General features: G+C 39.5%; 1 protein-coding gene across 3 annotated transcripts in view; it reads right to left on the bottom strand.

Moving 5' to 3' along the window:
- DCLK1 (doublecortin like kinase 1) overlaps nucleotides 1-26,721 on the bottom strand; it is a 247,536-nt gene that overhangs the window by 48,559 nt on the left and 172,256 nt on the right. For all 3 annotated transcript variants that reach the window (XM_063126961.1, XM_063126962.1, XM_063126964.1), the window contains 4 exons: nucleotides 14,862-14,946; nucleotides 10,937-11,045; nucleotides 3,720-3,777; nucleotides 1,472-1,591 (listed from right to left, as the gene is read on the bottom strand). In XM_063126961.1, the coding sequence (XP_062983031.1) occupies nucleotides 1,472-1,591; nucleotides 3,720-3,777; nucleotides 10,937-11,045; nucleotides 14,862-14,946 (372 nt within the window). The remainder of the gene's footprint in view (nucleotides 1-1,471; nucleotides 1,592-3,719; nucleotides 3,778-10,936; nucleotides 11,046-14,861; nucleotides 14,947-26,721) is intronic.

Below are 26,721 nucleotides of genomic sequence, written 5' to 3'. Positions count from 1 at the left end.
TTCTCCTTTTCACAAGCACTGCTTGCAACGTGTTTTTATTTGTATTTATGAAGTGCTTTCCTCGCACTCGAGGCCCTTTTACCCAGCAGCGAGTGAAGTGCCTGCCATGAAACGAGAATGTGTTTGCAGCAGCGGCACCCACTTATTTCAAACTTCTTTCTGCCAATTAGTACAAAATACTATTAGCTAAAAACTGGTGCTCTTCTCCCCCCTCCAGCCTTTTCCTCTTGAATATCTTTCCCATCTGTAAACTTGAACTTGATTTAAACTTAAGGTCTTCAAAAACCAGTTGATAGCTGATGGCTATTCAATTGTAAAGGGGGCAGGCTGGGCAATGGATACAGTCAGCAGTTATGAACTGTTGATTCAACATCCTTCAAAATGGTATTTGACAAATAAAATGTAACGAGGTTTGTTCAACTCTAGTAATTCAGAATAAAATTGTTCAAATAAGAATAAAATTGTCGCGCAGTTTGCGACAGCTCCCACTGTCTTTTATTACAGCAAAGAGCTGGTTAAATCCAGAAATTGTGAGTTAGTTTGTAACTATCCCCTCCCCTCTCCCATAAAAACCACACAATTCAGTTGCAATTAAACATTGTTTTGGAAAGGGAGAGTACAGCTCTTTGCACGAAGAAACTCCCAAGTTGAATCCTTGGCATTTAGTCTCAGGTAGCAGGATGCATAATCATTTCCAAGCAAAATGGGCTAGATTTTGCTTGGATTTTGCTCATAAGAAAAGCCCTGGATCAGACCAAATGTTGTCCTAGTTCAGCATCTTGTTTCTCACGGTAGCCAACCAGATGCCAAGGCAAAGCCCACAAGTACAGCAATGAAGGCTGTAAGCCTCTATTGTACCCCTCCCCTAGGGATCCCTTTCCTGAGGCTATGGGACCTTGCCCCTATATGCCTTCAAGCCCAGATCAAGGAAATACTGCTTTTCCTACCAGACTTTGACTTTATGTTGCAGGCTAATACCCTTCTGCCCAAGTTCCCCAGCAACTGGTGCATATACGCTTAGTGCCTCTGACAGCCATCAGGACTAGTAGCCAATGACAGCCTTCTCCTCCAGGAATTTATCCAACCCCCTTTTAAAGCTGTCCAAATTGGTGACCGTCACTGCATCTTGTGGTAGTGAATTCCATAGTCTCAGCCTTCACGGCCAATGATCAGGAATGATGGGAGACATAGTCCAAAATCTGTCAGATTAAAAAATCTGCAAGAAATTACAGAATTGAAAATCTGATTGATTGTGTATCCCCAGTAGAAACTATATACATATCTGCTGCTACAACAAAGGTTTACAATGGCAGCCAAGCAAAAGATGAACCCCTATATTGCTATGCAGAGAGCACCTATAAATAGCAATATAAGCCACACCAGCATATCGGTATTGCACACTTTGGTCCCACCCAGGAGTAGAATCCCAGCTGACAAACTAGCAGGCAATCTTTCTTTTACATATCCATACCTTTACAAGCTCCATGACTAGGTACAACTCTGTGGGCATATCCATCTCCTCAATCAGAAGAACAATATTGGGGTGCTTGACTCTTCTTAAAATCGATACTTCATTCTGGATCATATGCTCCTGCCATACAAAAAAAAGAAAGAAAAGAGGGCCCGTGAGGAATGAGAATCGAAGACCAAACCCATCCAGTTGTTCCACTTCACCGTCTACTGTTTGATGGAAAATACAGGTACGTTTGTATGGGGTGATTTGAGAATTCATTGGGAAGTCTTAAAAGCCATACACTAGGGTTCCCCAATGTGGTGCCCTGCGGAGACCTTCGATGGTGCTCACAAAGCTCTCTACTCCCTGTTCCATTCTTTTTTAAAAATAATAAAAACTTTGGAAAATGTGAAGGCAGTCTTCTTTCTCTCTCTTTCTATCCTTCCTCTTTCTTTCCCCTCTGCCCCTTTGCCTTGCTATTTCCCCTCTCTCCAAGCCTCTAGCCTTTCTATTTCTCTCTCCACTCATCACCTCTTTAGCTTACTTTTGACTAGCCAGGCCCCCATGGCAGCCATTATATGACTAGCCACATCCTCCAGTGTAAGCCATTTTGTGGTGGTGCCCGCAGCAGTTTCTCAAATTACCAAATGTGTCCACAGGTCCAAAATGGTTAGGGAGCCAATGTCAGAAAACCAATTGCCCAAAGCCAATTTCAGAAATCTGACATGGTCATTTTACAATGACAGTGCCAAGGGTAGGGGAAAATGAATATGAATTAAGAAACAGAGGAAGTGCACAGGAGAGTCACTCAGGCACCAACCTCATTCATGTTTACCTGGGAATTCAATTGGGCTTGTTTTTGAGTAGACTTCTTCAGGGTTGCATTGTCAGTCATTTTAACCCTTACCTTGTATAATGTATTTTTAATGGTTTTTAATCTTTGTAAACTACCTAAAGAGCTTTGGCGATTGAGTGGTATAGAAATGTAATAAATTACAGATGCTCTTAATGCAAAATGTATTTGTTTCAAACAGAAAGGAAAAGGTAACTATTATTCTTTAAATTCAATGTTACACAATTACTGACATCAAGACTAGTTATATCATATATGTATTGTGTAGGTATGTGCAGGAGGCGTTGTTGTGGGGATCTATCGAAATAATCCATTGAGGGGGATGCTATTGGAAGTGGCTTTAGACCTGGATTTTAGGCCTTGGTTGTGGCCAGGAGCGCCTTTGCACAATTCAGATTTGTGTGTGACAGTTGTGTCCTTGTCTGAGACCTTCAGATCTGGATATGATGAACCATGCCTTAGTCACCTTTCATCTTGATTATTGCAAAGTGTTCTACATGGGGATGTCTCTGAAGACCATTCAGAAACTTCCATTCGTTCATTATGCTACAGCCACACCTCTTACGGGGATATAGGCCTCATGGCACTCTCCTTTTGTACCAGCTGCATTGGTTGTCTGTTCCAACTGCAATTCAAAATGCTGGTTTTGACCTATAAAGCCCTAAACAGCTTGGGACCAGACCCTCCCCAGATGCCCTTCTCACTGTCCCCTCCAGGTATTCATAAGGTGACATTGTGTAAGAGGGCCTTTACTGTGGTGGCATCTCCTCTGGAACTCTTTCTCCTGGGAGATCTGCATGGTGAGATCCTTTACTCTTGTGTTTGGGAGGGCAGTTAAACTTTTATTTTACATCAGACTTCTTAACCCTCCTTGAGTTGCTGTGAATTCGGTTGTTTGTTATTCCTTACTTACTGTATATTGTTCTACTGTTTTAGTGTACACTGCTATGATCGCCTTAGGGGGAAAGATTGAGGAAAAGACTGCTATGATCTCATATACATATATATGACGTTATAATTTAATTTCTCATTTAAAGGAGATCATAGCAGCTCTCTCTATCTCTCCCTCTGTGTGTGTGTCTGTTTGTAAACACACAGACACTATAATTTTACAACTTTGTGGTGTTATTTAATCATCATGACAGTTAGCTGCTTTATTTACAAAGGTTTGTTTTTTTTTAAAAAAAGCAAATAGTTCACTGAATGTTTAACCACTCTGTGGGCAACTAGCCTTCATCTCTCAGAATGACAGAAATCAGTAATCCAAGACGAAATGCCTTCAAAATAAATGCTCAGCCAGAGTGCATTCAAATGCTACCCAAAATGCAGACTGGCTAAACTAAAAAAATTAAAATAAACATGAATTTTCTAAGATAAATATATTATGGCCCACTGTGGAGCTTCAGTACTTACCTTTCCTCTACATTTACTTTTTTTGATGATTTTCAGCGCATATTCTCTACCAGTTGACCTAATGAGAGGCGAAAGAGAAACAAATAAAAGAAGATAAAATAATGAGTTTTGTTTTCAAATTAAACAAATCAATGTTATCTTCACCAAATAGAGTTCCAGCAATTGTCAGACTTGTTTCAAGGGAACAACTGGAAGCAATGTGTCTAGGAAGGTGCTTTATTTGCCATGACACAAGAAAACAGCAGGCTACATTTTGAGTGTCATCGGGGGGGGGGATATCACATTTCTTTAACGTCCCTTCCCCACCCCACTGCTTCTGTCCCATGATACTTCCTCTTTCTTCACACAGGGGAAGAAAGAGGAAGTAAACAATGACCGTGTGGCCCATTCAGTGGCCATTTTTATCACACCACTTTTCTGCACATAGCAGGAAATGGCAGCACATTCCGTTTTTTTAAAAATGGATTTTAAGGGGTCTATCTTGTGACAGAAAGAAGGCAAGAAGGAACAGGAGACACATGGGAGGCAGATATCATCATCAAAAGGACCTGCAACATCCATAAGTGGAGAGTAACAAGAGTAACAATAAAATGCTCGTCTGATGACACTCTTTATCAGAAAAAACTAAGATAATTCTACTGGGTAGTCTTAAGGAATTGTCTAAGATACAGAACAACATCAAATGAGATCTGTTATTAGGATCTCTCATGGCAGTCCTCCATTAATTTAGCAGCCTCATATGACTGCTTCAAGGATTAGGGAAGTGGTGGCCCGAGAGAGAATGTTGAATATTTTTCTGATTGTGGGTGGCTTGGTTGGGCCACCCTTGACTGTGGGTGGGAACACAATTTTGCACATATTTCCAGTGGGGCAAAAAGTCAGTTTTAGGGACATAGCTAAGCTCCCCCTTTTCTGATCTGCCCCAAATTTTGCACATAGATAACTACTAATTTTCTAGTGGATTACATCAATTTGGTGCATAACACAGCTTATTAAGTGATATTATTGGGGGGAAAGGATTCACCCCTCACGTAAGGCCGCATGGGTGGAAGTTAGTGTTGCCCTTTGAAATATAGGTCCGTGGGGAGCACGCAGGCTGTTGACTGATAGGTCCCAGAGCCCTGTGGTTCAACAGTCATGGATGCATCCCAATGGGCTCCTGCCCTTTGCCCAAAGTATGTTGGTCCCTTTGCCCAAGGTGTGCTCGTGCCTTTGCCAAAACCTAAGAGGGCACGGGAAGAAAGGGTTATGTTCCAACTCCCAGAACACCATCTCTCCAGTTTCCAAAGCAGCCTCACACACCACCAGATCTTCTTATTTGCCCCTAAAACTCTGCTAGCATAACTTTAGAGTCATTTTACACAGTTAGAAACTGTTCAATTGGCATTATAGCTTCTGAAGATTGTAATCATAGTTTGGGGGAGGGTTGTGTGTGCTCAATTGAGTAGAAAATATCTCAGCCGAAAGAAAAGATTTAAAAAATAATGGATATTAGTAAGTATTTTATGAAAGATACCAAATTAAATTTGTGAGACAAAAATTAATACACTTCGTGAATGTAATACACATCTCTTATGTGGGAAACCAAATGCCCCCCCCCAAATATTGACTTTTGTTTTGCTTCAAAGGGGCAATTTATTATTAGCATTATTAGAGGTTGTCCATAAAAAAATGATAAAAGATGGAATCATACTATTTTGAAGCAACAGCCATATGGTGCTTCTTAACTTTAATCAAAATGATTTCATAAAGAAAAAAATACAGATGCACATATTTGCATGGTGTTCTATTCCATTCTTAAGCTTGGAAGAATCAGTTTGAAAAGCCACTAGCAGGAAATAAATGAAAATGTTTTAATGCTACTGTTTTGCTATGGTAGGAATGTAGTGTTGTGTGCAAACAGCCTTTTAAAAAAATCAGTCCTAATTTGGGGAAGAGAAATTGCGGGGGTGAGGGTGGTCATCATTTCACTTAATTTCTCTAGAGGGTTAAGAAACACTCCAACACTTCCTTGGAGTGTTAGCAGTAGAATCATCATAGAATAGTAGAGTTGGAAGGGGCATATAAGGCCATCGATCTGATTTCCTAAGGCCAGTAATGTATTGCTAAATTTTGAACTCATCATGATAGTTCCTGCATAACTATGATCCCAAGGAGAGTCCAATAATTTAGGTACAGTAGCTATCAACAAATTGGTTCTACCAGCTTTCATCTCCATCAGGATCAGCTTTTATTGTTAAAAAAGGGGGCGGGGCTTAATTGCCCATTCAAGGCCAAGTCACTCCAAAAACTTTGCATTACAACAGGGATAGCTCACAACAAATATTGTTGCTGGGAAAATCTACCTGCTCCCAGCTGGTGTGTGGATTACAGCTAAACTCAAAGGGAATAGGGAAGTCTCACAGGGGTGGCAAAAAACACCATCAATGCTACTAAGCACAACACAACCTGAGTTGTGTGTGTGTGTGTGTGTGTGTGTGTGTGCGCGTGCGCGCGCGCGCGCGTGTGCTCCCACTGTAAGCGGCAGCAGTGACAACTGTGTTGACAGCTTGGCCCCCATTTTGTATTCTCCACAAGGCTTCGAATCTAGTCTAGTGTATTATGGGGATGGGGAAAGTAATGGTGGTTACCCCTCCCCCCCCAAAAAAAAACATGTTGGAGAATATTTAAAGGGATACCGGTGGCCTCCTTTTCTAGGAGGGTGAGAAAAAGAAAATGTCTCCTGGGCAATTTTGGCTCCACTCTAGCTGGAAACCACTTTGAGTTTTGGAAAGGCAAAGTATAATGGCTTCCATGAAGTTGAAATGTTCAGTGTTCTGCTACCTAATAGCAGTGGCACAATAACTTAAAAGGTTTAAACTCTGAAGATTAAATTCAAGATTTAAAATGATGGCTTTAAATCAAAACAAAACAGAGAGGGGCAGGCACATGTACTTTGCCATATTCATATTCAAAAACTGCAGCAACATGGCTGTTCTAAGAAGACTCAGTGATATATTGTTCTTAATTATCCATCCTTAGGTTTTCTCCACTAGAGGGCTTCTTGACATACAAAAGAGTGATCCTTATATGCCTGAAACATATTCTGAATCCATTCATATAAAATATGATTGGTTTAAGAATCATTTAAGGTCTACTAACCAAACACCCTGGTTGTCCTCTCTGTCACAAAAGCAAACTAATAAGCTTGGCTGGGAATGACTACTTGCTAGAAAGATTAACTCATACTTTTTTTAAAAAAAACAGTATTTAAAATGGGAGGTTTTTATATACTAAAAATATACGATGGAACTGGAATATCTTTCACACAACAGAAATTAGTATGCTGTTATAACAACAAGCACATGAGGATGTGACTGCTTTTAGGTTTGAGTCACATTTTTACAACAGAATACAAAAATAGCAATGGAAAGCTTTTGTTCTTGCATGCCTCTTAGGAAGTGAATGGGCACTACCATACAAGTAGTTATTAAATAAACAAAGCAGAACTTGACAATTATTTGCAATGAAAAATACAAAAGATAACATTTTAGAAAAAAGATTTAGGGCACAATCCTATATGTAGTTAGAGAGAGAGAAATCCTACAGCTCCTAGCATCCCTCCAGTCAGCTATGCTGGCTGGGGACTGTAGGACTTTTTTCTGCCTAAACATGCATAGGATTGCACCCTTAGACTACAGCCTTACCAAGATTCCAGTAATGCTAATTAAGGCACAATCCTGTTAATGATTAGATAGGAAAAAAGACCTACAACACCTAGCATGTCGGGGCATGCTGGTAGTTGTAGGCCTTTTTATGTCCTAATATGCATAGGATTGTATCCTTAAACTCTGATCTGTTACCTAGGGCGACCATATGAAAAGGAGGACAGGACTGGGTGTTGTAGGGAATATTTATTTTATTTATTTATTTTATTTATTACATTTATATACCGCCCCACAGCCGAAGCTCTCTGGGCGGTTTACAGCAATTAAAAATAGTAAACATTAAAAGTATACAAAAATTTCAAAAACATAAAAACAGTATAAAAACAACAGTATTAAAGATACAGGAGCCCTGTCCTCCTTTTCATATGGTCACCCTACCCACATTTTCTAGATCGTCTTCCTGAATGTTCATTTTTAAAAAGGTAAACCCTTTACTTGTGGAACTATAAGGAAACCAATGTAAGCACCATTTTACTTATTTGCTCACTAAGCAGAAACACAAATAACGTTAATGTATTATGCTAGTTGAATTTATGGACTGCCAATTCTGTATCGAGTTCACTCCCCGCCCCCTCACCACAAAATATTTGGCTACAAGCCTGCTCAAACCTATATAAGCGATTCTGAGCATGTCCACTTTTATTTAAACACAAATACACAACTTTACATTTCAGTCTCCTCCTCTATAACTAATCTACTATCTATGAGAGATCCAATGTGTTGTGTCCTGGCTAAGGGCTTTGACTAGACTGACCCAGGTTCAATCCCCACTCAGTCATGAAACTCTTTGGGTGACCCGGGGGGGGGGACAGACACTTCTTCTCTGCCTAACCTACCACACAGGCTTGTTACTAGAATAAAAATGGGAGGGTGAACCATGTGTGCTACCTTGAGTTCCCTGGAGAAAGGGCAAGATAAAGCTAATAAGCAAGGTAATAAATAAATTCAGTGTAGCTAATTGAAAAAACAACTGGTGATCCTTTTAAATACTTATCTTCTAGACACGTTCTGAAGAATGATATACTTTGTAATAGTTATACATTGGAATAGTTATAACATGATTATTGATTTCCTGTGAGATGGGGGTGGGAGGGATATTATGTTTAAGTTTATTTTGTTTTTTCTGTATGAATAAAGCCTAAATAAAGAAAAAAGAAAAAGAAAAATCAGAGGGGAAACCATGTGTGACATCTTGAGTTCCTTGGAGAAAGGACAAGGTAAAGGTAATAAGCAAGGTAATAAATAAATTCTCCAATGTAGCCTGAAAACAAACTGGTGATCCTTTTAAATATTTATTATCTTCTATACATGCACAGTACATAGACTGCATGTTGTGGGCAGTATCCAAGCCTCCTTGAGCACCAGTGGGATTAACTGCTAGTGCAATGGGGAACTAGTTGTTCTAAAAGCAACCCAAAATGAGCTGATTTGCCCTGACCTGAAACAAGCATTTCTGCTTGTTTTCAGGGGTTGCTTTTTGAACCGTAATCTTTCTGTTGTGCGAGTGGCGGGTCTCAGTTGTTCAACAGATCAAGGAGGAGGGCAGCGGTAGGATTGGATACTGCCCAGTATTGGTTCTAGAAATAGTGCTGACCTATATCTGCACAGGCCAGGTTGCTTGAACTTCCACACTCCTGAAGTAACTCTCCTTTGAGGAAAGGCTTCAACAGCTCTCATGGTTTAGCTTAGAAAAATGGTAAGTAAGGAGAGATGTGATAGAGTTGTACAAAATTATGCATGGTATGAAGAAAGTGCAAAGGAAGATATTTTCTCACTCTCTCATAATACTAGAAATTGGGGTCATCCCATGAAGCTGGTTGGTGGGAGATTCAGGACAGATGAAAGAAGTACTTCTTCACACAGCTCATAGTCAAAGTATGGAATTAGCTTCCACAAGATGTATTGATAGCCACCAATTTGGATGGCTTTAAAAGGAGATTAGACAAATTCATGGAGAATAAGGCTATCAGCGGCTACTACTCCTGACGGCTATATGCTACCTCCAAGTATGCCTATGTTAACCAATTGCTGGGGAACATGGGTGGGAGGGTGCTGTTTTACTCATGTCCTGCTTGTGAGTTTCCCATGGGCAGCTGGTTGGCCACTATGTGAACAGATTGTTGGACTAGATGGAATCTTGGTCTGATCCAGCATGGTTCTTCTTATGTTCCTATGTGCCTAACTGGGTAAGGAAATGTGCATGTATGTAAATGGATACGGCATGGGTGTTCCCTTTCCTGCTGGGACCATGCATGATGAATCCTTGTTAGAAAACAGATGATAACTCTGATCAGCAGTTTAGGAGGGGGAGCATTGGTTTCAGTTCTGACTCTCCCTTCTCCACCAAACACTTGACTGGCATAAATGCAGCTTGTTGGAGTTGTTTAGTCACACAGCTGGAGCAGGGTGAGTACCTAGGGATCTCCTTCATCATGGAGCTCATTATTCCGGTTCACTATGAGGCTGAGACTAAATAGTGGGAAGTGACATCATGGGCTCATCTATACAAGCAGGATATTCCACTATGAAAGTGGTATATAAAAGGCAGGAGCCACACTACTGCTTTATAGCAGTATTGAAGTGCACTAACAACTGTTGGGGCCCATGACACATATCATATACTACTTTCATACCATTATATAATGCTTGGTGTAGATGCGTCATGGGCCCCAACAGTTGTCAGTGCACTTCAGTACCACTATAAAGCAGTAGTGTGGCTCCTGCCTTTTATATACTGCTTCCATACCTCTTTCATAGTGGAATATGCTGCTTGGTGTAGATGAGCCCCATGTTATGCCATGATGCTGACACCACCTGTTTGGTCGATTAGCAATAGTTTTTGTTCTGCAGGGAGCTGAACATTTCAGAAACTTTATAGCATTCCCATTGTGGCAGGGACCATAGTTTGGAGACAGAGCACAGACTCTGCCAGGTTCTGACTGTGGGATCTCCAGTTAATAGGATCTCATAGCAGCTGATGTGTAAGACCTCTGCCTGAGAGCCACAAGCAGTCAATGTTTACAATACTGGGCTAGATAGACAAAGAATTTGACCTTGTATAAGGTAGCATCCTGTGTTGCCATGATATGTGCAAGTAACGTTTTCGAGACATGAAAACTGATGCCTGTAGCTCTAGGTCTAAACCAGATTGAAGCCTCTGCTGAGCAGTCAAAAGAAAAAGCTGCAGGCATTTGTTTTCCAGTTGCAAGGACAAAATATTTTAATGTGTTATTTTAGAACAATGAGAAAGTTTTAACAGTCTCCTGGGAGGAGCGTATTGAGTAGAGTCAAGGAATGGGCAGGAGGGATGGGAAAAATCAAAGTATTAAATGTACAGATTGTTCCTGCAAAACACTTCTTTACAAGCACAGCTTGAGTTGTTTTTCCATTTTGCACATATGGAGCTAAGACATTACTTTCTTCCATATGTGCAGCAAATAAAGATGTGATCCAGGAGAAGCATAACATTAGTGACTGCTTTAACAATAATAAGCAAGAAATCTCTCTCACCTTTCTATACACTCCTTTACAATGGCAAAATTTCCATCTCCTATAGTCCGGCCAACTTTATATCTTTCTGCTATAGAGGCTGGAACCTGGAAGCCTTCCTCCAACACTTCTGAAAAGAATTGTTAGTACATTTTTATTGGTAGAGAAGGCAACACAGATGTGACACATAACACATTTTTTACCTCTATGGTTTAAGACAATTGGAAACCATTCAGAATCAACATTCACATTTTGCTATACAGAGAAATCATTGCACTGGTATGAGGTACATTCAACAAATTTCACCAGATAAAGTATTAAAGTTAAGCCTGTAGATGCTAGACCCAGTTTTACACATTTACAAACAATTCTGATATATATATATATATATATATATATCTCCCCCCATATATAGAAAACAGATGCTTTGGCGAGCTGCTCAAGAGAAGTCCAATCTCAAGTGAACGCTGGATTAGTTCAATACACTACAATTAAATCTATCTACAAAAGGAATCTAACACTTGAGCACTTCTTTTATGACATCCTGTAAATTGAGACTTCCATAAAATTCCTCATGTGATAAGTGCTATTTTCCCTGCTGTATTGAATATTTAGTTCTAAAACAAGTGTTCTCAATAATGTCGCCAACATATACAACCTGGCCACCAGATGCTTTAATTCCGCCCCCCAAGGCCTTTTCTAGTTATTGTACTTTAGTAGCCATTAGAGTACCATTATTCTTCAAACAGGACTCAAAAACACACTTTGCAAGTGTCTAATGATATTTTCTAAAAAAAAACTGGAGCCACAAACCTTCACTTATATGAGGAGAGTTTGGGTCAATATTGGGAATAGCCCTTTCAGTATTAGCATCCTGCCTCCAAAAAACCCTCTTACAATTCTGTACCTTAAAGCAATGGGGCCAGGGGTGGGCCAGCCTGGGCCAGACCTACACCAAGAAGGATATAACACTTTGAAAACAATTTGAAAACTGTATATGGTGTGTGTCCTGGGCCCCAGCTGTTGTCAATACTGTTATAAGCTGTCATAAAGCAGTGTAGATCTTGTCCTGGGCAAGGTATTCCATGATGGGCTCCTTTCTTCCTCAGTGAACCTTGGTGGGATGATCAGGTAGTGGCGGGTAATGCCACACAGGGACATGTCAGGGGCATTGTGGGGGATTTAAATGGGGGCTACACTTAAATGGGGGCCAGGGCAGGCATCATCAGCAGGCCCCTGCTGGGATGCTGGAGCCCTAGCACCTGCCCCAGGATGCTGCTGAGTGCTGGAACATAGACAGTGTGATCTGTTTTGCATAGCAATGATCAATATGCACTCTTCTATTTCATCTAAGAATTTGTTGCACACTTTCATTTATAACATCTAGCAGTTCAGTTCAGTTCAGTTTCTTTATTGTTTATAGTATATATTATGCATAAAATGCTGAAAATTACTACATTCTGTTCCATATAAGAGAGGGAGAGGCATCTTTCTGCATAGGTGTGCACATGCATGTGCTCACAGTGGCTGTGTTCAACATGGTTTAGCACAGGGTTCCCCAAACAATTTGGGTCGGTGGGCACATGTGGAATGTTGAGAGTGTATTGTGGGCACCCTCACAAAACGGTTCAATGGGAGCACTTGCCCATTCACAAAATGGCAGAGGTGGGATCTGAGCTCCAAAACACAAAACCACCTTTCACAGTTTGCAAACGGTTGAAGCTTAGAATCATGGGATCCAGGGCCATCTTTAAAAATAAAGATGTAACTGGAGGCTGATACTTCACTTTGCAACATGTCAGCCTTCCAGTTAATTTTTATCATTATATATATATATATCAGGAGGGGCAGGGAGCTTAAGTGTGCACTGAGAGATGTCCAAGGACACATAGGTGCCCACAGGCCCATTTTGGAGATCTCTGATCTAGCATTACAAGATTGAGCTACAGGAAGGCACAGGCTCATCTATTCCCCCACCACACACACACTGACATAGCAGTGAGGAGTAGTTCAGAAGCTTTAACTTCCAGTTTAGTCTAACTACAGCTTGTTGTAATGTCTGAAGTCAGGTAAATTGTGGTTAGTGTTAAGTATGGTTAGTGGAAACAAGCAACTTCAAAGTATAGATTATGAAGCTGGATTGTTCAATAAACATAATTAAGAGTAACAACAGCTTAGGTTTCAGACATAATGCTAAACTGTGGTTAATTTAAAATGGAAGTGGAAATACCAGAGGAAAGGGGAGGAGTGTGCAAGATTACATACAAACTGAGCCAATTGGTTGGATTCATACTAAGTTAGACCCACTTAGGTCAGGACTAAATTTTCACATTGTTTTCAATGGGACATGACTATGACTTGATTTGGATCCCACCCAATAACTGCAGGACTTCATTTAGCTGCTAGATCTGGTTCTGCACTAGGAAGAGAAACTTAACTTTTAAAGAGGAAAAATTAAGGGATTTTTAAAGTCCATTTCTTTCATTATGCTTTTTACAGAGTATTGTAGATATCAGGCCTCCACTTCATGGTTTTATTTCAGCATGCTTGTCAGTAAAATAATTTGAAGCTATCAAAGTGGTCATTGGCAACTGGAGATATTATTTTGCTAGCCTGCACCCTTAGCAATAGTTTTAAAAGCGCTCAGCAACTAAGAAACTTATTACCAATTGTGAGTACGCGGGAATGAGATTGCACAGTGGGCTAAGTAGGTTTCCTTTTTTCCTACTAAGGTGAAACTTTCAACAGAATTTTATAAAGTTATACCAGCGATTTTTGCCAGCAAGCTAAATGTGAGCAGGGCTGCCATGGTGCAATGTTATTCGCTAAAGGCCTTCTACTGAAGAATAGGTCACGTAGGGACAGAAAAGCTCAATTGTCAAGGTTTGCCTTTTGAACATCCTAGTACAAAGGGCACAGAAAGCCTTAAGTGCACTAGAGAAATTCACCATCCTAAGAAAAATTATAATCTTTAAATCCAATGATTGCTAAATTATTTTATCACCAGCATTCACAGACGGAATTTTCTTTTGGTTCCATATTCTCTGCTCTTTCGCTGCCCCCTACCCCAAAAACATCAGACCATGTCAGGGATTTATTGCTACTAGCTAACTCTATCTGTGTGTGTTGCTAGCTAACTGCATTTGTGTGTTTACATGCATTACTAGGAAATTACTCGAACCATTACGTGAAAATTATTGCTTTAATACACCCACCTAGTTATAATATTTGATCTCATAGGACAATAAAACTCCTGGAAAGGAATTGAAAACTTTAAGAAGGTTGACTGGATAAGGCTATTTCTCCCAGAAATTCCAGGACGTGCAGTTTATTTTATAGTGCATAATATGCAAATATTTCAGAATCCCATCCACTGCAAGGTGAAAATCTTAAAATGACCAGGCTACTTAGTTCAATGATACACAAATGCTGGTGTCATTACAATTCAGAAAAAAAGAATCCTCCCTAATACTCAACAGTTTTCCTTCAACTTTTACAAGCTGGGCCTGCATCAGGCATTAGGCCCCTACCAAGGGCCCACAGACAAGAGCCCCCTGGATTTGCTCCTCCTCTTCACCATTGCAACCTGCTTGTCCACCTGCCTCTCCATGGTTCAGACAGTGCTGGTGGTGGTGGTGGTGAGGAAGAGCAGCAGTAGATGCCACTGCCTACTTGCTCACTGTCAAGCAAGCAAGCAAATGAACAAAAGTGTAACAATCTTGCCAACGAGGATGAGGAGCAATAGTAGCTGGTGACTATGGTGGTGAGAAGGTAGACTCATTGAGGGAGGAGAGCCATTGAAAGTATCTTGCCCTAGAGCTCTCAAAAAACCTGGAGCCTGCACTATTTACAAGTGACCTATGTCACTAGCAGTCATATTGTTACTATCTTTGTATGCAATTTACAACAAGATATGCATTTTTTGGTATTATTGTGATTATTTTACCTTCACCAGGTCCATCATTTTCATCCATGGAGCTGCAGACTTTGGTAGATGCCAGTGAGGTAGAGGAACCACTGTGCTGAGAGCTCTGGAAATAGAGGGTCAGGGAAAGGGGAAGACACATAGGGGGAAAGGATTGTTAAAATGTGGTTTTAACAAAGCTAGAGAATACAACAAAACAGAGAGGTATCCCCCAAATAATGTTGTTTTTTGATTGCTCATGTAGCATTTTTATTTCTTTGGGGTCAATGTGCTTCATTATTTACTACTGGGTTTCTAAAAACCTTCAATTGAGAAAATAGCACCTAACTTCTAAAACACACTCAGATATCCTTTGATTGTGAGCCTGTTCAGATGACACACTAAGCAATGGTGGTTAAATATTTTGAGCTAAAATTTATGGTTTAGTATGTCGTGTGAGCCATGACTTAGCATGTCACGTGAATTATTCCTAACCATGGTGGCTACATAACCATGGTTTAAACATGCTTACTAAACATTTGCTGCAAAAGGCTTAGTGGCCTAACCATAGCTTAGTGTGTTGTCTGAACAGGCCCAATTTCTATTGGAAACTACTGCAGCCTCCTGCTCTCATAGAACATAACAAGCTGCCTTATATGGAGTCAGACCCTTGGTCCATCTAGCTCAGTGTTTTAGGCAGGATTCTTCTCTACCCCTACCTGGAGATGACGGAGATTGAACATGGAACCTCCAGCATATTAAGAAGGTGCTCTACCATTGAGTTGTGCCCCTTATTCTCCTTCCTGGCCTCCCTAACCAATTGAGAACATGATCACTCTCCCCTCTGCCATTGGATCACATAAATCTGCTTCTTAAAGTATCTGTATTGGGAAGTTATTTATTCATCATGCTTAAGGCTCTCCACTTAAATGCTAACACTTGTTACTTCTGGTTGCTTATGGGTAGTTTCAGTTCTGGGAAAGAAGAAAAGTTGTGTTTTCATTGAAAAGTTGGCCATAGCAGAAAGGCTTTTTGTTCATGAAGGTGGGGAAGAAAAGATTAACAAAAGGCTATCAGGCCTTCACAGTAAGTGTCTAAGGAATGGGGGACGGGAGGGATGCTCCAGGACTGGTTTTTGTTCAGGGGAGTGTGGAGAGCAGCCAAAGTTTTCCAGGGAGGAAGAGTGCTCATCTTCCCAGCCCCATTCTGCAACTTGCCAATGGAATGAGTACAGGTACTGTGGTCAGGCTGTGCCCATCCTAGGACAATGGTCCTAGGAATAGTCGGGTATTCACAAATCAACATTAGGCAAAACAAACTATGAGTCAATGTTTGTGAGCTTGATCCTGACTTGATCAATAAACCATAGATAAAGCAAACTATGGCTTACCTTTCCCATCCTGGTGCTGTCTAGATGTGTTGGATTATAACTTCCAGCATTCCTGACCACTGGCTATGCTGACTGGGGATGATGGGAGTTGAAGTCCAACCTGGACAGCACCAGGTTGGGGAAGGCAGGTTTAATGCTACATCTGAAACAGGCCTTTATCTACTTAATGTACCACCTGTGTGCATACATATACATATATTTTACTGCAGGTGCATGGATGTGCTGACAATTCACAAGTAGCTATGGCTTCCCAGCATAGTGTACAAGCACTGAAATGCATGTATGTGTCTCTCTGTGTGTCCTATGACCATCTATATACACCTGCGACCAACTATATGCATTCTGTTTTCTTCAGTGATGTGTTTTTGTTTGAGCTTTGCCATGCTTGAAGGAAAGTTCTTTCCTATTGTGTTCTTCAAACTGTGTTTATTTGCCAGGCAAAAGATATGGCAGCCTCATGTCTCAGCCTTTACAAGGCTCTTTACATCTCTGATCCATGTGCCATATTCCCCCTTGTTCTTATGCTCACACAGAGGCTGAGAAATGTATCCTTTTCTGGCTATCTCACATAGCCTAAATCTGCTTTCATAAACAACATAATAAATCTTTTCCCTCATGCTGCTCTGCTTAGGTTATCTCTTTTCCCTTTTTTCATGAGACTAAGGGAACGGTCACTAGGTTCTAAGCTGTGAGATCCACGTAAGTCATTTTTTGCACATAAGGAGGGCTTTCTCCGCTGTGGCACCCTGGTTGTGGAACGAGCTCCCCAGAGAGGTCCGCCTGGCGCCTACACTGTACTGCTTTCGTCGCCAGCTGAAAACCTTTTTATTCACTCAGTATTTTAACACTTAATTTTAACTTAAATTTAAATTTTACTGTTTTAACTCTGTATTTTAATCTTATATCAACTTTGCTGTGTGGTTTTATCCTGGTTGCGCTTTTTATACTGTATTTCGTAATTGTGTTTTAACCTGTTGGGTGTTTTATTGTGGTTTTAATTTTTGTGAACCGCCCAGAGAGCTTCGGCTATTGGGCGGTATAAAAATGTAATAAATAAATAAATAAATAAATAAATAAAATAAACCTCTTACAGCCTCAGGTAATTCAACTACAAAAGGAGCTAAGATCAGGCTGAGTGTCTAAGTCCACAACATACTTACCATCATTGTTAAACCCATTCCTGCCCACTAACAAGAAATTCTAAGTTCACATTCATTTTGTTTACCTTTAATCTCTGCAATCTTCTGATTCACATGGGCATTTTTCTTCTTTTGAAAAGTAACATTTCACTCATCACTGCATTCTCTTCTACTTTTTAATGACTGATCTGCACTAGTTGCATTTATACCATGCACGGCATTGATAGAAGGCTACCATGAATAGCAAAGGGAACCCTGAACTCATCCACATATTTGGTGCCAGGCACTGCAGATTGCTTTCCACTGGCAGCATGAGGTGGAGTGAGAAAGCTCCTCTAAGAACTGGCTCCATGCAGATACAATCATAGGATTGCTTGGGTAGTTGATTAATGGCACATCCTCTTGGAAAACAAGGCACAACATTCTCTAATCTCTACTGCTCTCCCATCTCTTGTAAGATACTAGGGACAGATATGACCAAAGTAGGAGGCCTTGCCCAGAATGGGGTCATTTCAAGATTCCCAGCGCCCCATAAACTCTCTCACGAGGGCCTTGACAGTGTTATACACATTTTCTGTTTTTGCAGCAAGGAGATGGGTATTTGCTAGTTATGTTTATATTTGAATGATGGTGATGGAGGAGGAAGAACACTTACTTTAAAGTTTTGGCTGTTAATTCAAGGTAGGTGGGAAGCCTACAGCAGGAACTCCATGACCCCACACAGGAAAGATAACAGGTATTACAAAACAGCCTCTCAGTGGAAGAACATGAAGTAAAATGGCTGCTAGTATTTATTTGTGTTGCTATTATTTCATTTCCAAATAATAGACACCATAATCCATGTACGCTAATTACATGTTGTGATCTTTTGTTGCAATCGTTTGTAAAACCGACACAGCAATAACCTATTTAGGCCACTTTTCTTCTACTTTTTAAAAATAGATTTCACGTATTGTAATAGGACGATGAATATTTTAGCAGATAAAAAATGCCTCTAACATTTTGAATGCCATTTCAGAGTCTGATAATCCAATGCTGCCCGATTTGGGTAAAGCATTAACATTTACACAGTATTTGGTAAATTACTTTTTAATCATAGAATTGAATTACAAAATTTCATATTAAGCTGCTTCTGTTCCAAAGCTGTGGATTACTTACTTCTGTAAGTGAGCCTATTAACAGCATTCAGACATGAGAAGCACATAAATATCAAAAATAAATTAAGCCTGTGTTACTTGGTGGGGGGCAGGGAGTTTGAGCACATGAAGGAAGGTAAATGCCATACTTTGAAAAAGAAGTTCCCATCTCTGTTTCACTACTGGTAAATACTGTTATAGATCCATTAAGATTAAAAAGTACCCTCAACATTTTAACAACGTGAATAAATATGTTGTAGTTATATGATTAACGCATTAATAATTATACTGGTCATTGACCGTGGTAAATTATTCATGTTCATAGTAATTATACATTCATAAAAGAAGCCTAATTTTATTAAATGTTATGATTTCTTAAAATTAACGTCTTGTCTTACTCCCTCCCCAAATGACTGTTTTATTCATCTTCTTTGCAGCAAATAGATAGAAAGCTTATCTATAAACATGAAATCCCAAACTTTAATCAAGCTTAGAATGTATTTTATCTGTCATTTATGCCACAGTGATACAAAGAACTTTCTCTATGACATGAGTAGGCAGAAATTACATCTCCAGATGTTTGGACTTTAATTCCAAGCAATCTTGACCATTGGTCATGCCGGTGGGGGCTTCTGGTAGTTGAAATCCCAAACATCTTGAGATCTACCTTCTGCCCAACCGTGTCATATGAAAGTATATTGGTCCCTTTTTTAACCAGTTGAAATCAATGTGGAAAAGTTAGTCATAGCTTTGAAGTGAAGTCTAACTGGAATCAATGTGAAAAGTTATTCATGATTACTAAATAAAGACCAGTTGATTGAAATGGGAACTAAGTGCCACTAATGTAGTGTGGATCCAATCCATGATCTTTTAGCAAAACCATTATAAGTATTTCCAGCACAGGAAAACTGCATTCAATAAACCATCTGAATACTGTCTAACACATTTGCCTCTCTTCAGATTTGCTGAATAGCAGATAATTCCTGAATTTTCCTTTCATACAAAAATGTATCCATTATCTGGATTTCAATTGTAAGTACTGTAAAACAGATGGACTTTGATTTGCTTATTATAGCATCATGAAAACTATTCTAATTCAAATATCTAGGAGAAATTTTTTTTGTCCCTAAATGACATAATCTGTACGTTCTTGTTATATCAACCTAAGGAAGATATAAAATGAAGATTAGTGGTAATAATTCAGGATGTAGTTTACACTTACACTAATCCTAAATTTTAAATGAGCGAAGTACTGTTTGTTTGTATTGTCATGTACATTGATGGTGCTATATAAATAAATAATAATAATAATAAATTATATTTCTTCCCAACATAGATAATGGAATATCCAACTGATCTAACTAAATAATAGTATAGTCAAAGATAAACCAATATGTTAAAGCTACTAGTTGAGATTCATATAGTATTTAATAATGTAATCCTATGGATGTCTACTCAGAAGTACGTTCCATTGAGTGCAAAAGGATGAACTCCCAAGTAAGTCTGTATAAGTCTGCAGACTTAGTGTTGCAAGATGGTCTTTAACAGGATCCTCTTGGTCAGTTTTTATCCTAGCAGGACCTTTCCCAAGATAAATTATTCAAATTTGGTTTCTACATCACCTCAAAAGTTGAGCTGAAACTGCTATAGTAAGGAAAAGGAAATATGGCAAAAGATTCATTTTAACAATGCTATTCTCCTAAATCATGAAACAGTGAGTTTTTGACTACTATGAATAAGGTTTAGAACACATCATGTGGCGTGCTGGGCTTGACAAATCCAAGGCTGGAGTTAAAATTGCAGGAAGAAACATTAACAATCTGTTTAACAAGGAGATATGCAGATGACACCACTTTGATGGCTGAAAGCGAGGAGGAGCTGAGGAGCCTTATGACAAAGGTGGAAGAAGAAAGTGCAAAAGCCGGGTTGCAGTTAAACCTCAAAAAAACCAAGATTATGGCAACCAGCTTGATTGATAACTGGCAAATAGAGGGAGAAAACGTGGAGGCAGTGACAGACTTTGTATTTCTGGGCGCAAAGATTACTGCAGATGCTGACTGCAGCCACGAAATCAGAAGACGTTTACTTCTTGGGAGGAGAACAATGACAAATCTTGATAAAATAGTTAAGAGCAGAGACACCACACTGACAACAAAGGTCCGCATAGTTAAAGCAATGGTATTCCCCGTAGTAACCTATGGCTGCGAGAGCTGGACCATAAGGAAGGCTGAGCGAAGGAAGATAGATGCTTTTGAACTGTGGTGTTGGAGGAAAATTCTGAGAGTGCCTTGGACTGCAAGAAGATCAAACCAGTCCATACTCCAGGAAATAAAGCCAGACTGCTCACTTGAGGGAATGGTATTAAAGGCAAAACTGAAGTACTTTGGCCACATAATGAGAAGACAGGATACCCTGGAGAAGAGGCTGATGCTAGGGAAAGTGGAAGGCAAAAGGAAGAGGGGCCGACCAAGGGCAAGATGGATGGATGATATTCTGGAGGTGACAGACTTGACCTTGGGGGAGCTAGGGGTGGTGACAGCTGACAGAAAGCTCTGGCGTGGGCTGGTCCATGAAGTCACGAAGAGTTGGAAACGACTGAACGAATAAACAACAACAACAATTATGAATAAACAATTCTTTGAATGAGATGGCAAATAAATTCCCAATTTTTTTACTTTCCTCCTTTTCTAAACTCAGTTTGAAGTTCAGAAGTATTCTATTCCTTTATTTCATAGTTAATGTTTATCCAAAAGTCTCAACTTAGGGCATGTCTACACCAGGCAGTTATCCCGGGGTCATCTCTACGTCATCCCTTTGAGTCCAAATGATGCTAGCAAATAGCAAATAGTAAACAGGATAGCAAATAGTAAACAATCAGACAACTTCAAAGGCCACTAGTTACCTATCCCTGATTTAAACCCCTGATTTTTATCTTGCTCTTTGGCAGAATAACTTGTAATGCTTGCATTTCTCAAAGTGTATTGTGCTTTTTATACTGTATTTTGTATTTTTGTTTTTAGATTGTTGGTTGTTTTATGTTCTTCATGGTTTAAATTTTTGTGAACCGCCCAGAGAGCTTCGGCTATTGGGCGGTATAAAAATGTAATAAATAAATAAACAAACAGGGATCCCGGGGTCAACCAGGGATGACCACATACTTTCCCCAGGATAACTGAAACTGAGGATGTCCTGGTTTTTCCGTGGCCTCCCAGGTCCTCAGATGGTCATGGAGCTACGCAGGGTGGCTCCATGCCCATGGAGGTGGGGGCAGCAATTTTGCCATCCCTGGGATGGCGGTGTGTGTGTGTTGGATGTGGAATTTGGCGGGGAGTTCCTTACTTTTTCACCATGCACGGCTCCTCTTAAAAAAATTAATGGTATCCGTGACGTCTCTCTTCCCTTCTGGGACTTCACATGGTCCTATAGATGCTGGGGGAGGATTACAGAAGCAGATGTCTGTGATCCTCCCCACTCCCTCCTGCTAAGCCCTTAGGTGTAGATGAGTCCTGAGAATCAGTTTGATGTAAAAGATCACACTGGAACTGATTACTGAAAAACCATCATCAGCATCTGGTGATATTTTATGATTGTCAGTTCCAATCCAAATCCCATTCATATCAGAACTTGATCTTAGAACAAAAGCCAATATTTCAATTAAAAGATTAAAAGGTAGGAGAGAGAAGAGACTTGCTTTATTCCTCTTTCTAATTTTGATAATTTTAATCAACAGTCCATTATCAATGAAAATCTGTATTATAAATAATACCTGGCTGAAACGTACACACACTTATCTGGGAATAAGTCCGATTTAACTCCGTAGGACTTACTTCTGAGTAAACATACACAGGATCGCACTATTAAGCACTTGATAATCTTATCTTCCAGTCTAAACCACACCATCACTAAATCAATAAATACCCATTCGAAGTGATCAAATGCCTTTTCGCCATTAATAAATAAAAATAGCATTTTTTGAAATTTGAAATTGTTAATTAGATCTTTTCTGACATATGATCTTGATCCATATTAATATAAAAATTGGATTTTTAAAAATTTAGTCTTGCCATAAGGATAGGAACAAAAATTTTGTATTCAATATTCAGTATTGCTTAAGAAGACGCAACATAAAAACTGTTTTTATTTAGTTTGTGAGTTAAAGTGGGTTTTGTATTATTATATTAAACATCAAAAGATGAAAAAATGGATATGAGAAAAGGGTTTGTGAACATTAGAATAATGGATAGATTTCCTTTACTTATGAGCTTCCTGAGCACAGATTTACCACCAGCCATATTCCCGACAGAGGAAGGGGCCCAAACAAAGCATTCTTGGAGATGGTCTTTGATACTTATTAATTATCCACCACACTTAGGACTCTTCTGAACATAATTATTTACAATCCAAAATGCTTCATGTTTTATTATATTAGCTATTCACCCTCTTGGTCTTCAGTTTTATTTTTATGAATAAAATGGATCTTTTCTTATTCCAGTCAGAACCCCCTTTTATATCTGTTGAGGTTTAGTTTTATTTATATAACCTTTAAATGTTTTTTCCTGAAGCTTCTCTATTATTTTTGACAGCTGCATTTCCTGCATCATCAAAATGTCAATCTTCTAAAGAAGGTTTACCATCATTTAAAGGAAATCTTTAGGATCAGTTCTCATTTAATTACAAATATAATTATTAGTTCCACTTTCATTTGGATGTCTTGGACTAATAGATCTTTCTTTAGTTTATTCATTGCTTCAAGAGGAAGATAAAGAATGACAACACTCCTAGAATCACTTGCAGTTATGACACACAACGATAGGATTCCATTCAAGTTGTAGGTTTTTACAGCATTAGAGAAGGCTCTAAATTAAATGTATCTAAGATTTTGCCCAGAGTTCAGCTTTTGAGAATTGTATTAGAGAGGCACTCACCCTTGTTCCAAGCTGGCTAGCCAGGATATTGCCCATTGGACTATTCTTATGGCCAAACTAGATAGTATCTCAGCAAATGCATAGTTGCAACCCTACATTTGCCAAATAACAAAGAATGTAAGAGTGCACAGGAAAGTCTGGCAGATGTGTAGGATACTTGACCCCATCTATGAATATGGATGCTCTCAACACAAATGCAATTCTTCTCTCCACCCCTACCAGTTTCTCTAACAAAGTTGACGTCTACATTTAGAACCTGGGGAGAAAGTGGTGAAACATTTACAGAGGAGACCAGACAGGAGTGGGAAGAATTAAGCATCCTGCCCCACCTTCTAATTTCCCCAGCAATCAAAGCACACACTTTGGCATTGGAAAGTGGCATTTGGATTTTAATCAGAATATATGAAGTGGGATCTTCATAAAATCTGCTCACTACTGGCTTCTGATTCTCATTCCTTGGATTTCCTGTTGCTTGAATGAGCTAAGTGAGGGTTGCTGTTGTCTTTTGGGTGTTGCATTTTATTCTCCAAACAGCAGACCACAAACCCTATTGCAAACTGCTCTATAAGTTCTCTTCATTCTCAAAAATGTCGGGAGATTCATTGGAAACGTTTTGGAATTTATTATTATGGGCTCCAAAATTTAGAGAATGTCGAATATTTTTTAAAGACTTTTATTAAAGACTATTTCACATTTATAGAAATGCCCTTCATGTTACATAGCCATTGAAGACTGGACAATTCTGACCGATGTGGCGGAACTGTACACACTATAGTTCCAACACAGCTGTAGATCACATTAGGATCACTACAAAGAGAGAATTCTATAACAAAAAGCCCCCATGGAACCTAAAGCGCTCAATATAAATGACCTGTCTTAATTTTAATTCAGTCTGTACCATGTAAAATGTCATCGCCCCTAAGGAAATTTTAAGAGGGAGCTCTTGCTTCAGTTTCTGGCCACCTGGCTGTTTTTATGACACACCTACATTAAAAGAAAGTGGCTGCATAAAAGGAGGATCAGGTCTTTGGTGTAAGTACTTCACATCCAGATCAGGTTCATATAACAGATGGTCAACATACCACCATTTCTCTACGATGGGAAAGGGAAGATCAGTGCTATAGAGTTTCAACCACATCTTACTGAAATATTTCCCCCGCAATTGATTTGTAAATATTTTAAACAGGGGAGCCCAGTGACATTTCTCAAACTGAAAGTATGACCATGCATACAAATGCTAAATGCGCGCATATGATTTCATTCTGAAGATTATTCTTCTATACAATACTTGGATGTTGCAGGAAGCCTTTTACAGTGGTTCACGGATATCAGGGAGCTGAGAGAAAAACATCGTATTGCAGACTGTCTGGGAATCTGGTCAATGTCACAGTTCTCCATACTGTTTCTTACCAAGGCAGTAAAAATGAAAGTAATTTAAGAGATTTCCTTTGCGCTTATGAAACTTGCAAAGTTTCCTTATAATCTATATTCTCCCTAGTGCAATGAAACATTGGGTAAACTGCTTAATTGTAAGGCTGTTGTTTAGATTCAGATAATGAAAATTCAGATAATTCAGCTGTGTATTTGGGAAGTAAATACTAGCAAACCAGGCATAGTGGTTGAAGGCTCACATGGTACTGAATCTCTCATCTTTTAAAAATGCCAGGTCCTAAAATATACACACTGGAAAAGCAATTCTCGTTTAGTCAGCATTCCATAAACATGCTATCTGAAAATGCCAGTAAAGAGATGAGCAATATTTTAAAGGGCAATTGGGCAATTTTGCCAATGACTAGCGAATCTCAAGACAATACTTTGGTCAGTTTTCAGTTAACTTAAACAAAAGGGATTTCAGCTCCTTTCAGTGATCTTCATTTTACAACAAAGCAGAAATCATATTCACTGACAACATAAAGTCACATTAAGGACAGCAGCTCAATGTAGACAGTAGATTAAAGGGCATGAGTTTGCTCACGTACAAGGCAAACCTGTACATGTCTAATCTGAAATAAGTCCTGATGACTCAATGGGCCTTACTCCCAGATACATGCACACAAGGTTGCACCCCAAGTAATATTTTACTTCTCTGATCTCTGAAGTCTGAACACTATTTTCCAAACACTGTATAAATAAAATACAGATTTGTGCATCTTTGCTTTTTTCTGTACCCAACAGATGGCAAGACAACAAAGCTATCAGTTCAAGAAATAGGCAGGGGTGTAAAAGAAAGGTTTTGGGGTATGGTGAAAGCCGTAATAATAGGTGCTATGTGGATTAAGAATTCCAAAACCAGGTTGTAAATCCAACCCAGGCTATATCCATACACAACTCTTGACATTCTTCAAGGGAAAACATGGGGTATAATATATGCTGAATATCCTTGCCATGCAAATCAGTGAAAACATCTGTATTGCAATTCCATTGTTTTGTTTAACTTGAGGAATCAAGGGAAGGGGGGAATATAAAATTACAATTTAAATGTTCCTATTTTCTCCCATCACAATATTAGTTTCTTTAATAGATTTTTAGCTCGCTTCTCTTTACTTTCTTTCTTTGCCTAAGCAAGCTTTTAGAAGTTGCCACATTATATTGTCTCCTAGAATTCTGAGATCCTCTGCCCCTAAAGGAATACCATACTATACCAGGATGTTTTCCTCATTCTGGAAATGCCTGATAGTTGTTCTGGAAATGCACAATAGTTGCCTCCTTTTGGGAGGAAGATATCAGATAGACAAACTTTGTATTGGAAAGCTTTTTAATATTTTGATGCACATGTTCTCTTAAATTATGTATCTGCTTCTTGGAATGTAACACATGGTCAGCGTAGATGGATTTTTCGTGCCCTCTTGACTAATAAAAAAATGATATTAAATTGATTAAAGACAACAACTAGGGGGCTGTCTATATATTGTCTTTGCCCCGGGGTGGCTCCAAATCCGTGCTGCATTGGTTATGATTCAGCCAACAATTCAGAGCCACCCCGGGGCAAAGAGCCGAAGATGCAGAGCAGAAAAATCAGGGAATTACTCTGCCTATTCCTGCCTGCACTTCCGCTTCTGTCCTCGCTCAGGCCCTGCTCGGAGGGAGTGGGCGTTCCTGGGTGGAAGGCATCCTGTCATTGGTTGATGGAGGCTGTGGGAGGGTCTGGGCCCAGTGAGCCTAATGGCTGCTGGAAAGCCCGCACTACCTCTCTCCATCTGTGAAACCACACCAGTGAAACCGTGGGGTTTGGCGGCAGAGTGGTGCCAACTCAGCGCAATGAAGATAGCCCCTAGGATGTTTTTCTCATTCCTCAACCAAATCCTGCTAATG

This window comes from Elgaria multicarinata, chromosome 5, assembly GCF_023053635.1.
Source record: "Elgaria multicarinata webbii isolate HBS135686 ecotype San Diego chromosome 5, rElgMul1.1.pri, whole genome shotgun sequence".
NCBI classification, from domain to species: Eukaryota; Metazoa; Chordata; class Lepidosauria; order Squamata; family Anguidae; genus Elgaria; species Elgaria multicarinata.
This window is presented reverse-complemented; position numbering and strand designations above follow the sequence as displayed.